Here is a 13,230-nt window from a genome sequence, read left to right on the forward strand (position 1 = left end):
TCTGTTCTTACAGCTTTAATTGGTCTTCAATCTGCAGTACTTCAGAGATTCTTGATGTCTTCTGCTGTTTGGGCTTCCTTTTTTTTCCACAATGCTTTTTTTCCATAGTGCTTTAAAATGGGTATCTTCGGCACCACTAAGGGGGGGCTGCGTGAATCTTACTTCTTGAAGACTAATGCAGAAATATATAATCAGTTGGAGCTCTTAACATTACTAGGTCTGCTCGTTTCCTTCAGAATGCTTTATTGAACTACTAGTGAGCTAATACTAAAATGAAGAAGCAGTTGAAAAAAAAAAATGTTCTTACCTCTTTTCAGGGTAGAGTTATACTAATAAAATCAGCTTAGCTTCATGACTGCTTTTGTTGAAGATCAAATGCTGTAGGTTGAACACTCGTTTTTCATTCTGCAGCTCTTGGTTGTGATGGACAGAATCCGGAGTTTTCCACTATCTAGTCCTCTCTCAAAGTTCTTGAATGGCTTAGAAATTCTTCTTGCAAAGGCACAGGTAAGAAGAGAGCTAAGGGAAATTATTTTCTCATTCATGCTGCCTTAGTTGTATCGGTACCATGATTTAAAAATAAATAAATAAATAAAATCTGAGTGGTTGCCAGGGTTTGGGGAAGTGAATTGCTCCATGCTGTGAGTTTAAGGTGTGAATAATGGTATTACAGTGCTATTCAGACACTGATTTCTGGCTTTGTATAAAGATAAACATTTTTGTTGTGTTTTTTGTTTGTTTTATTTTTCTGCCAGGACTGGGAGGAAAACGCTAGTCGAGCTTTGTCCTTGCGGAAGCATCTTGATTTGGTCACTCAGTTGATTATTCAGTGGCGGAGATTGGAGTTGAAGTAAGAACTGTCCTTCCCTATTGCTATTTCTTAGAACTAAGCTTCTGTCTCAATATGGAGACATGTTGCAATGCATTATTGCTTTAATCGTGAAACGTTTCCTTTCTTTGTGTGTGTAGCTGCCCTTGTACAGGTATAAAACCAAACAAATAAGGTAGTTGTACTGGCACAGAACATGTCCAGCCCCATATTGTCTTTCATGGTGACCATATGTGTACATATGTGTATGCCTCAGGAGGGAGAGAAACAGGACACAACTGGAGTACTTCATTCTGTTTTCCCAGCCTACTACTGTTTTTAATCCTGGGATCAGGAATCCACGATCAGGAATTCCAAAAGTCTACCTCACATCTTGTGAAAGAAAACTCTTTTGAAACCTGGCTCTGACTGGTTTTATTTGACAGTTGTAGTTCCTTCATTTCTTATCTCATATTTATTACTGTCAAAGTAATGATCTTCAGTAGTTGAATGTGTGTATATTAAGGATATTTGCAGATTGTTTCATCCTCTAAAATCTTCCTTTAGTGTAGCAGAAACAGAATAAGTTTGCGTTGTTTTGGAGCCCAGATGACTCATGAGCTTGTTTTTTTTTTATTTTCTCACTGTTTTCAGTTGCTGGTCAGTAAGTCTGGACAATGTTATGAAGAAGCATGTAGAGAAATCCACAAAGCGTTGGTTCTCAGTCTATCAGATGATTGAGAAGTATGTGCAAGAACACACCGAGGCAAACATGGAAGGCAAGTGCTATCCTTATATAAACATGTGGCAGAGTTGCAGCAATTACTAAGGATGCATAATTAAGCTCTCAAATGACCAAGTTTAACTGTGCACTTCAAGGTGGAGTTATTGTCCCCTTTGCTCTGCAATAAATTCCATGCCTCTATAAGGTCTTTCATATAGAGTGGTATTTTTTCTGAAAATGTGTGTAGTTCATAGGACTAACGTTGTGGGGGTGTAAAAGAGAGATGCTTCTAAAAGGCATCCAAAAGAAAGTAGAGTGGTAGTAATCATGTCAGGGACATATGAACATCGTAAACTTGAGGTTTGGAAGCCTTCACCTGCAGCTGGAAAAGGCATCTCACTTTTTAACTGCACAAAGCACAATTCATATTCTAACTGAGCTGCTTGAGTATTCTGTATAAAGCATAAAAAATTCTTACAGTAAGTGTGCTTTAGGTATGCACTGTGCCTAGCAAATCTGTCCACAGGTGTTCAAATTATGTAAAATAAGAAAAAATACTGCTTTCAGTCCCTAGCCCTCCCAGATTTTCTGAAATTGTGAAAATGAAAATAACATTCTTTAGAATGAGGCAAAGGTCTTCCAATCTCCTGACTAATTAACGTACTTGACAAATTAAGATCCTTGGGTTCTTTTTACATCTTCCAGTATTTTCTTCCATAGGCAGTGCTCTAAAGACACTACTCTCTACTAGATTTTTCCAAAATTTGTTTCTATCTTGATTTTGAGGTGTTAAGGAATTGGCAGCAACTAATTTGTAGCATGTAGTTTTTCATCATGGCTGAAAAAGTTTGTAAAGAATCTCAAGTTTTCTCTATATGCTTAGTGTTCACTCAAATTGGGCGTATAACTGGCCTCCTCAGTGCTATCTTACTACTGTCTCTTTTGTCCTGCCTCCTCTTTTATGCAGTGTATTCTTTACTGGTTTTACTTACTAAATTAGAATTTCTCCCTCCTTTTTTTTCCTAGTTTGTTTTGAAACTTCCTCAATAGAAACCTGATACTTAATTAGAAGGTCACAAAGACCAGTCAACAATTTTCATGTAAAGTTTTATTTTGTTTTCTCACCCTTTTATATTTTTGGTGCAATGTTCAGAAACTGAGCAGATGAGCCTAAAAATGCTGGTCAGCACACTACAAGCTTTCATCGAAGGATCTACGCTGGGAGAATTTCATGCACGACTACAAATGCTACTGGATTTCCACTGCCACGTCTTACTGATGCCTCAGGTACCAGAAAAGGGTAAGTTATCAGTGTAACGTGTGTTGAAGTCGTCTTAAAACCACCTTGCCATCATATATTCCAGGCTTTCTGGACAGATGACTAAGAGCTCAAACAGAATGCAAGCCTATGATGCATTTATTCATTTTCATGAAGAGTACTGTTGGTCTGTTAACCCCTTCCTTTGATATTGCCAAGCTTCACAATTACAAAACAAACAAAAAAAACCGTTAGGTTACATTTCTGCTGTTCGTACTGAAGAATATCCTGTTTTTAAAGAAGCTTCTCATTGTTTGTCCCTTACAGACATCCTGTGCAGCATCCTGTGGAATTTATACAATTATTACAAGCAGTTTTCAGAGTGTGTTGAGACCAGAATCACTGAACTTCGTCAACCTATAGAAAAGGAACTTAAGGTAAAAGAAAACTTTGCTCAGGCAATCTGATTATACAACATCGGAACAGTAGAGCAGTTATTTGAATTTGTGTGTAATAGCTCTGTTGGTCATGGAAATCCCTTCTATACTTCACGCTTTCTTTGTCAAGAAGATATTTTTGAGGCAAAGAGTTAGTGAAAGTCTTCAGTGTTTGGTTGGTCCCATTTAGCCATGGAGGTTTCTACCAAGTCCCCTTGTGAAGCCCCTTTGGATTTCACATTTGGCTATGCAGCAGTTTTAGCATAAACAAGTAATTATTAGAACAAGACAACTATGCAATTATTGGTGCATGCTCTAAAATGTAATGCATTGTGTCATCATAGATCATCAGCTTTAAAGACCATCTTTTGTATGCAAACACTTCATTATATTAGTAAAAGTAATCCCACCGTTTATTTCTTTTCTTAATAGGAATTTGTGAAAATTTCGAAGTGGAATGACGTCAGCTTCTGGGCCATTAAACAATCAGTTGAAAAAACACGCAGGTAACTCATACCTTTGGATTAAGGAGCCAGTTATGGACTGATGATAATAAATAGCAGTATTTGTATGTATGACTGCATTTCAAACCTTCTTTCTAAATTTCTCTGATTTTAAACTTGAATGCAGGAATGTTCCTTGTACCCTTAACACAGTGGAAACACTTATTTCCAGGAGCTGAGAGATTTCCTGGACTAGAACACCCAGTAACTGTTTTGCTTTCCTTTTGTAATTAGGACTCTCTTTAAATTCATGAAGAAATTTGAAGTTGTTCTAAATGAGCCATGTCGGCCTGCCTTGGTGGAAATTGGTAAGGAAGAGCAGCTGGACTGTTTGCAAAAGCAGGAGGAATCTGAGAACACAGAGACTAAAATTCAGAGGCTAAGCAACACATTAAGAAAAATTCTGTCTTCTAGAACAGATATTGACAAGGTGACTGTATTCTTTGTTCTAAGTGTGGGAAGGATATTTTCAATATTTTCGTGTGTGTGTTTTTCACTGATTTATGCAGAAAAATCTTATATAAATGTCAAGTCTCTTGAATATATTTTCGACTTTTTGGTCTTCTTTGTGTTGAGTGTTATGAAACACCGCAGGTGGGTGGGAATACAGCCTGGAAAGACAAGTACGTTCAGTATTAGTTTGGCACAATATCTACAGTCTAACATAGAGGCGATAGCAGTTACACATTTCATCTCTAAGTTACTCTTTATATTGTCTGCAGCAATTTGTTACTTCCCTGCTGGTACAGTGGCACTGACTAGGACTAACATTTAATATTGCCCTGCTTCATATGGGGGGATATTCAGTTACTCTCATTTCCAAGGCTTTAACTTTCTTTGGAGCAGGAGGGTGACTGATTCTGCTTTTGTCATCTGACAGTCAGGAAGATGATGGATAAGGAAAAATAAATCTGAGACAAAATCTAGTGTGGATTTGGTTTTGGGACAGGGAGGTGCAGTTTTTTTTTTTTTCAAGCCTGTCACTGATCGTTAACAGGGTTGCTGCTGGTTTCACATGTTTAAGAAATGAAGACTTCATGAAACCGCAGGGACATGCATGAAAACTTAAATATCCTAGCTATTTCCTGAAGAATAGCTTTTGACATGCTGGGGGATCACTTCTGTAATTTAATTATTTGTATTTGTGTACCATTTTCATTGTTTCCCTAGCAGTGCAGTTAAATTTGTGTTTAGTGGAAAGTAAGAGGTGGTGTTCTTATCTAATGCCTTAAGGGCATTAGTTATATAGGATAAGATGACTGCCTACCTTTGAGCTTGGAAGGCTGAGGAAGTTGACCTAAATGCAGTAGTCTCTATGAAAAAGAGGCCGTGACAAACAGCTAAAAAAGTAGGGCCACAACATCTTTGATTTCTTTGGCTTTTTTCAGAGTTAATACATGCTTGACATACAGATACTGCGATTTTCTTCAAATGCTTGGGCTGAACTGTTCAGAGGACTGCATGAGAAAGTTGTTGGGTTTGAGGTGAATGCAGAACTTACTCCTTGTTTTTGCAGCAGTTTACTCTGACTTAGTGGACAGATAATACATGCATAATTTAGGCTGTCTAATTGGACTGTTTCTTTCATTTTTCTCAGCAGACACTAACGGAAGAATGTCAGGATGACATTACATTTCCTACAGAATCTCTTCAGTACCGCCTGCCCAAGCTTACTAAAAGAATGAAGAAAATGTGTGCAACAGTTACAGAAAAGAATCCATTCTTAAGTCTTCTGGAAAGTCTTGACCAGTTCACAGGTTAGTTATTCTTGTGATATTTGTGTTTTAATTGACCTTTATAACATGAATGGAATCAGGAAAAAAATGCAGATGCATGGTTTCTTTCCCAGACTATATTCCCATGGCTGGTTTGTGTTCATTGACGTTTCATATTTTAACTTTCCTTGCTGTCTTCCTTGCAGGTGATATCATTGGTTCTGTAATGGAACTTCAGAGTTTAACATTTGATCAGACAGCAGATAAGGAGAAGCAGAAGTCAGAGGCCAAGCATATTCAGATGCAGAAGCAACGGGCTTTGTCAGATCTCTTTAAAACCCTTGCTAAAACAGGTGAGTTTTGAATTGAAATGTGCTTGTTTTAAAAGTTCTTAAGCATCTTACATTTTTGCCAGTACATGTAAATACATGATAATATTATGTCCTTGAAGTCATTGAGCCATTAATACATAGAGGCATTTAAGTCTTTTTCCCTTCTTGGAAATGAAGTTTTTTTTTCCTTGGGAAATGAAAATGCTTCATCCAATTTTAAAAATAACTGCAGTACAAGTGTGAAGACTGAATTTAAAAAGTATTTATCTGTAACTTTTTCCTCATTGGTTTTATTTCATGCTATAGCATGCCTTAGAGGTTCAAGGCTTTTTGTTTTTTTCTCTTGGCTGTCACCACCAACTTTTTATACAAGCAGGTCTATGTCTTATTTCAGCTGAAGATAGCTTAGCTATGGTGTGTTATGTTAGAAAACTTGGAAAATGTTCAAAAGCTTGTCAAGATTAGCAAGCGTGAGGAAAAAAAATCCTACATTGGAGGCTTTGGATCTTAATAAGTCACATTTCTTTCCATATAAAAGAATGAGGGCATAAAAAGATACGTGTTCAAATGTCATTCCAGGTCTGTCATACCGAAAAGGTCTGTCTTGGTCCCGCTCAGAAGGCTATAATGAAGTAGTCCGCCTACATCCGCTGGACTTGCGTACTGCGTTAACTGTAGTGAGTTGTACGAATGAACTGGATGCCACGTACGTATACAGCATTTTTAACCCTTAGATTGTATGAGTTGCTGCTCTAGTTCTTAAATTTTATTGCAGGTGGATTCAGATTGGAATTTCTGGACTTTAATGCGTTTTGAGTTTTAGATTCACTCCTATCTGTTTTCTATGTTTGAAAATCCTGTACATACTGTACTGGTACATAAAACAGAAGTTTTTTAAACTTTTTATTTTTAAATTTGCACTTCTGATAACTTTACAACTGGTTTCATTGGTTCTCTGAATTCATTTAACCCTTTGCCGTTCAGCTTTGTTTGGGACATTTTGAATATCCTTAGAAGGTAGACTAGACTGGTAATGATTTATTAAAGATTAGTTGCAGTTTACAGAGATTACTTAGTCGATTGTTTTGTCTTCATCAATTGCTAATAGCATATTTAGATTTCAAAGTGGGCATTTCTTAAAAAAAAAAAAAAAAAAAAAATTGCTGTGGAAGATGTTCTTTCAAATGTTTCTCTGCAACAATTGATTTTGTCATTGGAAGATGCTGGTTACTGTCCCCCTCAGATGTATGGGCTTTAATGCATAATATCTTCCATGAAGACCAACATAATAGCTTCCTTATCAAGCTTGATTCAGCAGCATTAAAAAAAAAAAAAATAAATCAAAAATCACTGCTTCAGCATGAACTGATTTTCAGAGATGGAGATTTTATTGTTGCACTAGGTTTTCCTAGGGCTTATTTAAAAAAAAATAAATGATTTCTTATGACTTCTATATTGGTGAGGAAAAATAAAGAATTGAAAGTTCAATGCATTTGCAAAATATCAATGTGTAATCAGATTTTTTAGGTTGAAGAGCTGACCTGGTGGTTCTAGTATTCTGAAATTCTGGAATTATTTACCTTTCTAATATCAAACTTCTTGTGCTTTGTCAGGTTACTCACAGAGGTTTCTTCTGCCTGGGATGGCTGCCAGAAGTACTTCTATCGTTCACTTGCACGCCACTCTAGACTTCAGACAGCATTGTTAGCACCTGCCAAGGTAAAAACACAAAATCAAACCAGGAATCCTACTTCTACTAATTTTAGATTACCAACTTGAACCTTGAACTGGAATTTTCTAGTAGTAAAAGGGCAAAGTGAAAACACTGTGTTCTCTAGTATGATAAAATATATATATATATTTTTTATCATACTATATATATATATATATAACCATACTCTCTCTCTCTATATATATATATTTGGGGGATGAATATTAAACATAGCACTTCAAAACCTGTCATTCTATGAATGAACACTAGAACGAGTAAATTACTTAGTGAAGTTAGTAATCTGTACGTTGTACAGTATCCCTCATCCCAGCTAATCCCGAATTGCTACTTTTTGTGCCTGAAGGAATCTTCTGAAATGCTGGATTAAAGCTTGTTAGGAGAACAAAATCAGGTTTAGTAGTGCTCATGAAGAATCTGTTCAGATTTATAAGTGGCCATAACTGTGTTTAATACAGAAGGTTACAAAACATTTCCTTGCTTAGAAATCGGTCTAAAATCATTAGGAGGAACAAATGAGTTCTGACAAATCATCACTACCTTTTCAATATTCCAGGAAACAGGGATCTCTTCCAGATGTTCTTCTTCTCACTGTGTTTCACCCCTAGTTTTTATTACAATATAATCTTGTCAAATGGCACAGCTGGTAATGGAATAAATAGTGGAACCTGTGATCAATTTTGCTTTTTATTGTGAACATTCATTCTGGACTTTAATTCAGGATCTGTTCATCTGTTAAAAAGAGAAAGTAGTTGTCAGTAAATCAGGTAAAATGAATTGTGGAAGTGGTTTTAGCAGTGGTCATGGATTTAAAACTTTAAGCTGGTATCTCCTCTTTGGATTTTACTTACTTATGCCAGGTGACTAATTCTGGAACTAAATTCCTGTTAGGAGTCACTGCACTGGAAGTGCAACTTAATATGTCTGTGTTTGCGGAAACTATTTTTAAGTTGTATAGTGGATATATGAAAGATGCAGATGAATGAAGAGAGCTGAAACTAGTAACTATACTTTGTGTGCATTTTAATACTTGTTCACTTAAACCATAACCTTTCAATCTTCTGAGTGAAGTGGAATGGAGACACAGTCAATGTTGTTGCTTATTCTGCTTATTCATCTAACTGTTCTCTCCTTTCCCTCCCACTTCTCCGCACTTATTTTCTTCAGGATCTTGGATTAGGTAGTATTGAGCGATGCAAAGGATTCGCGGCACACCTCCTGCAGTTGCTTGTCAGACAAAGACAGTCTCTTACTGCATTGACAGAACAGTGGATTACACTGAGGTATTTTGCTTTACACCATTAGTTTTATTTAAATGTTCAGCACAGAATTATTGACAGTAAGCAATTCAGTTTAAGAAAGATGGAAAATGATAAGGTAGAATACAGTCAAATTCTCTCTACTTCCGTATCTCTCCCATCCCCTCAGTTATGCCTAGATAGAAAAGCTTTTTTTTTTTTTTAAAAAAAAAAAAAAAAAAAAGTGGTGAGCAGAAAATAAATACTGCTTATCCTGTCTTTTCAGCCAGCATTTTGGAATCAAAATAATTGGGGAAAACCAAGTTAGGCATGCACAAAGCCTATGAAATACTGTAATTAATTACACTGTTGAATCTACAGATAGTTAAACCTTTTTAAACTCTCATTTAAACCTTTCCTTTTTTGGTATAGTCCTAAATTAATTTTGGCTGCGTTCAAGTTTTTTTGAGTTGGAGAAAATAAGTAATCTGGATGGCCGCTTGGGCCAAAATGAAGAAACCTCAACAACCTAAGATGAAAAATTCTAGAAAGAATTAATACTGTGTTAAACACAACATAACTGATGTTGTGCTGAAATGCTGAAAGGGAAAGGGGTATAGGAAATCTTTCTTACTTGATGGGATTTATCCCTTGTAAGTTCTGTTGCAAACTCCACTGTTCTGCAAGTTTATGCTCATCACTGATGTAATCTATAAAACTTTTTGAATTTGTGTCAAATACCATTTCCTTTGTAAAAATAAATAAATAAAAAAATAAAAATCATCACCCCAGCTTTGTGTTTGCAGGAATAGTAAAATTTCTAAAAAGCTAATCTTTAAGATTCTCATTGCAGAACAGATTAATCATTTGTTAGGAACTGTGCCTCTTATACCCTGAGAGAATAAAGGTGTGCTAGAATCCAGTTTGCTTGTATACTGGAGGAAAAATAACAACGTTTAAGTGTTAGATCAGGAATCTAAGGGTTACTGAAATGGGTGATACAATTCTGAGAAATCTCACAAAGCCCGGTTTCCAGGAAGACTCAAACATTCAATGGAGAGAAAAAACTGGTAGCTAAACTTGTTTTTTGTTTTTTTTTTTTAAGATTATCATTTTATTTTTTTCAAGAAGTTTGAGTTCTCTGGGTTCATATTATCTGGAGCTTTTATGAACTTAGTTGGAAAGTTGAACCTTTAAAAGGGGAAGCATAACATAAAACTCATTTGTGGGGTTAAAGTAATTTTCTTTCCTTTTTTTCTTCCTAACCAGGAGCCTCCTGAGCAGCATCCAAGAGATGGACTCTAGGCTGAGTGCTGACAGAGAATATAATGTAGCATTTCCTCCTCAAGGCAGAGTTCAAGACTGGACTGACAAATTGCAGCACCTTTCCATGCAGTGTGTGATGGTTCTTGAGGAGATGCATTGGTTTATACAATGCTGTCCAAAAGAAGAGCTGATGAAGTGCAGTGACAGTGAAAGGACAGATGTCAAAGGAAACATTTCTCAGGGTTCAGGACCTGAACAGATGTTTGGAAATGTTCTTACGGGAATACCTGACCAAATTCCCTCAGAGCTAAAATACCTGTCTCCAGTAACAGTTGAGCAACTGCCTCCTGGATGCAGGATGAGAAATAAGGATCAAGCATGGTTGCAGCTCCAGGCACAGTTGACAACAATGCTGACCCATGTAAAGGAAATGAAAACAGAAGTGGACAAAATAAGACAACAATCACATGAGAACTTGTTTTATTCCTGGTGAGTTCTACATCTTCATAAACTGAATCTCTCTGTGTTGTATATTTATATGAGATGTGTAAACACTTAAAAGTGTTTGCCTTTACATAGTTTAAAAAGTATGTTTCAGATGCTCTTGAAGCTTGTTTTTATACACTTTTTTTTTTTAACTGTGGTGTCTGACTTTTTAAACAAGTTTATGTGTCTTGCCTCACTCCCCTGACCAAAAATGGGTTCATCTTAGCTTCTAAGCTTGTCTTTGGTCTCTTGGGATTTCATCTGATCTGTAGTTAGCTAATAATGTGAATTTCAAATCCAAATTTATAGAAGAAAAATTTATTTAAAAAGAGGCCTGTAGGCTGCCTATTAAAAATAAAAAAAAAAACGTAGACATAAAATAGGAAAAAAAAGGTTTAATCTTAATCCGAGATGTTCTTTCTTCTATCAGTATTATGGTGTATCTTGTTGCAGGAGAGATTTTGAAGTTTGCACTTCAGCTATGAGCTGTCTACGGGAAGTCTCAGCTCAGTTACAAGACATAGAGTCGCTCTTTCATCCAAATGGGGAGGGCAGACAAGCTGCAAATCAGATGGCCCTAATCAAGAGCCTAAAGTATATACAAGAGGAAGTTAATAATGCATCTGCAGACTTCACAACTTGGAGAACACAGCTTCTTGCTTCCATGTCAGACCACAATGGTAAGGACAATCCCCAGATGATTTTGTAATTTAGTTAAGGATAAAAGAATTCATTGGTTTGGTTATTGCAGAAGATTGCTTATTTGTTGCTCCTTGCCATGTTCATCTGGATATCTAGAAACACTTAATGAAAGTCAAATTCAGAAAATACAGTCTAAATTTACATTGTGTAATGATGTTTTTCACCCTTTAGTCACTGCTGTGACAGATCTTACATCATAGTAAGTCAAGATTAGTAAGGACATATTATTAAAACTATGTAGCAAAAACTGTATAGTGCTTGTTGTTTTCTTGCATAAAGGAAATATACGAACCAGTAATGAAATGCATTTCTATGTAAAACTGTCTGTTATGGTTCAAAAGGAAATAAAGAGTCCAATGAAGAGTTTGTGGAGCACTTCTCAGCACAAGTGGAAACTGTTATCCATGTTGTTCTGTATGCCATCCAGTGTTTGGTAGAGAGAAAACCAAAAGATGGAGAAGAGGAAGAAAAATCTCCAGAGGAAAACGGTAAGTTTGTTAACTTGGGAAGGTAAGAAGGTTTACACTCCACAAACTTAAAAATTCTGGAGCTATATGTCTACCAGAGGTATCAAGGAAATCATCATTTTAATAGTTAACCATATTAACAGATAGGATGGATATTTCTAGATTGTTTAGTATGACACTTCAGAATGTCAGATTTTATTTCCATCTTTTTTCTTTTATTTTTCAATCAAAGAGGATGCAGCTTCATTTGACGTGATTAAAAAAGGACATTTAACTAAGCTTTTGGAAGAAGATATCTCTGCTGATGTGGATTCCTTGCATGTACAGAAAGTAATTTTAACAGTTTCAGAACTCATGAAGAGTCTGAAATCTTACGGGGAAGATTACACCTCAGATAAACATAAGGTAAATTGTTTTTCTCAGGAGCTCTTGGCTTAAGGGTCTCAGTAATTGGGAGTTGTCAACTTTGCTGATCAAATGTGCATTGCTTCTTATTGCCCAATACCTTAGAGCTAGAAGCGTGAGAGAGATCGTAGCCGAATGTAGTTTTCTTTTGTAGTGCAAAAGCCAGATGTTCCTTAAGTAAGAAGGGAAAGTTTTCGTTTCTGTGAAATGTAGAAGCTGGAAAAGCTCTGGGAACTTTATAGCTCGTATTTAAATGTGCTTACTGATACTTCTGGTTTGAGCATCTGTTTTAAGAATCTATTGTCACCCTCTCTGAGGTGTATCTCAGTATGTAAGTAACCATGTTTGACAGCTGTTCTTTGTTTTTTTAACTGCAGTTCTTCAACCAGTCCTGCTATTTGCTGGTGCGTCTGAAGCCCATGCTTTGCAAATATTCAGAGCTTATCCTGTTCTACCTCACTGTTTCACTGGCTTCTCACCGGAGTACTGGAAAATTGCTTTCTGTTCTAACTAGCATTTTTACAGAGCTTGCCCAAAAGGTAAGTTTTTAGAGATAACTGTATATATATTGTAAGCATATATTTAATTTATACACAAGTCTTGAAATATCAATTAAGTCTAACGATGTCTAAGTCTAAAACTACTACAGAATGACTTGAGTTTCTGTTTGCCTTTGTAGGGGTTTTGTCTGCCAAAAGAATTACTTGAAGATGAAGCTGGAGAGGGAGCAACACAGTTTCACGACTATGAGGAGGGTGGCATTGGAGATGGGGAAGGCAAGAAGGATGTGAGCGACAAAATAGAAAGTGAAGATCAGGCAAGTTTTTTGGTGGAGGGGGAAATAGGGAGGGGAGAGTAAGTAAAATTGAGACTAAATCAAATATATGCTAAACAAAGGCTGTTTCCATTTACTTACAAATATTTGTTTTGTTTCACTAGCATTTCTTTCTTGAGCAACATTCTTAACTGTTCCACGGTTAAGGAATAAACAGCAGTTCATATCAGTTTTACATGTATGTCAATACTGGAGACTGGTTTGGGCATATTACTGAACATATTGTTGTAGGTCTGAGTGATTTTGGGGAGGAATGTGTAGAGTAATGGAAAAAAATACAAAGCTTTAACTCATCTGTGACTTGATTGGAAACAATGACATGCTT

The 13,230-nt window shown here is 36.3% G+C and overlaps 1 protein-coding gene across 2 annotated transcripts in view; it reads left to right on the forward strand.

The window, feature by feature from the left end:
* MDN1 (midasin AAA ATPase 1) overlaps positions 1-13,230 on the forward strand; it is a 91,576-nt gene that overhangs the window by 60,954 nt on the left and 17,392 nt on the right. The window contains exons 67-84 of one of the 2 annotated variants that reach the window (XM_038176088.2): positions 412-507; positions 756-850; positions 1,463-1,587; positions 2,686-2,832; positions 3,118-3,227; positions 3,660-3,733; positions 3,965-4,160; positions 5,328-5,487; positions 5,652-5,798; positions 6,357-6,483; positions 7,391-7,496; positions 8,674-8,789; positions 10,014-10,499; positions 10,950-11,176; positions 11,540-11,686; positions 11,898-12,070; positions 12,448-12,609; positions 12,750-12,887. In XM_038176088.2, coding sequence (XP_038032016.1) covers positions 412-507; positions 756-850; positions 1,463-1,587; positions 2,686-2,832; positions 3,118-3,227; positions 3,660-3,733; positions 3,965-4,160; positions 5,328-5,487; positions 5,652-5,798; positions 6,357-6,483; positions 7,391-7,496; positions 8,674-8,789; positions 10,014-10,499; positions 10,950-11,176; positions 11,540-11,686; positions 11,898-12,070; positions 12,448-12,609; positions 12,750-12,887 — 2,832 coding nt within the window. The remainder of the gene's footprint in view (positions 1-411; positions 508-755; positions 851-1,462; positions 1,588-2,685; positions 2,833-3,117; positions 3,228-3,659; positions 3,734-3,964; positions 4,161-5,327; positions 5,488-5,651; positions 5,799-6,356; positions 6,484-7,390; positions 7,497-8,673; positions 8,790-10,013; positions 10,500-10,949; positions 11,177-11,539; positions 11,687-11,897; positions 12,071-12,447; positions 12,610-12,749; positions 12,888-13,230) is intronic. The other variant, XM_038176089.2, reaches the window with a different exon arrangement.

Source organism: Anas platyrhynchos, chromosome 3, assembly GCF_047663525.1.
Source record: "Anas platyrhynchos isolate ZD024472 breed Pekin duck chromosome 3, IASCAAS_PekinDuck_T2T, whole genome shotgun sequence".
NCBI lineage: Eukaryota > Metazoa > Chordata > Aves > Anseriformes > Anatidae > Anas > Anas platyrhynchos.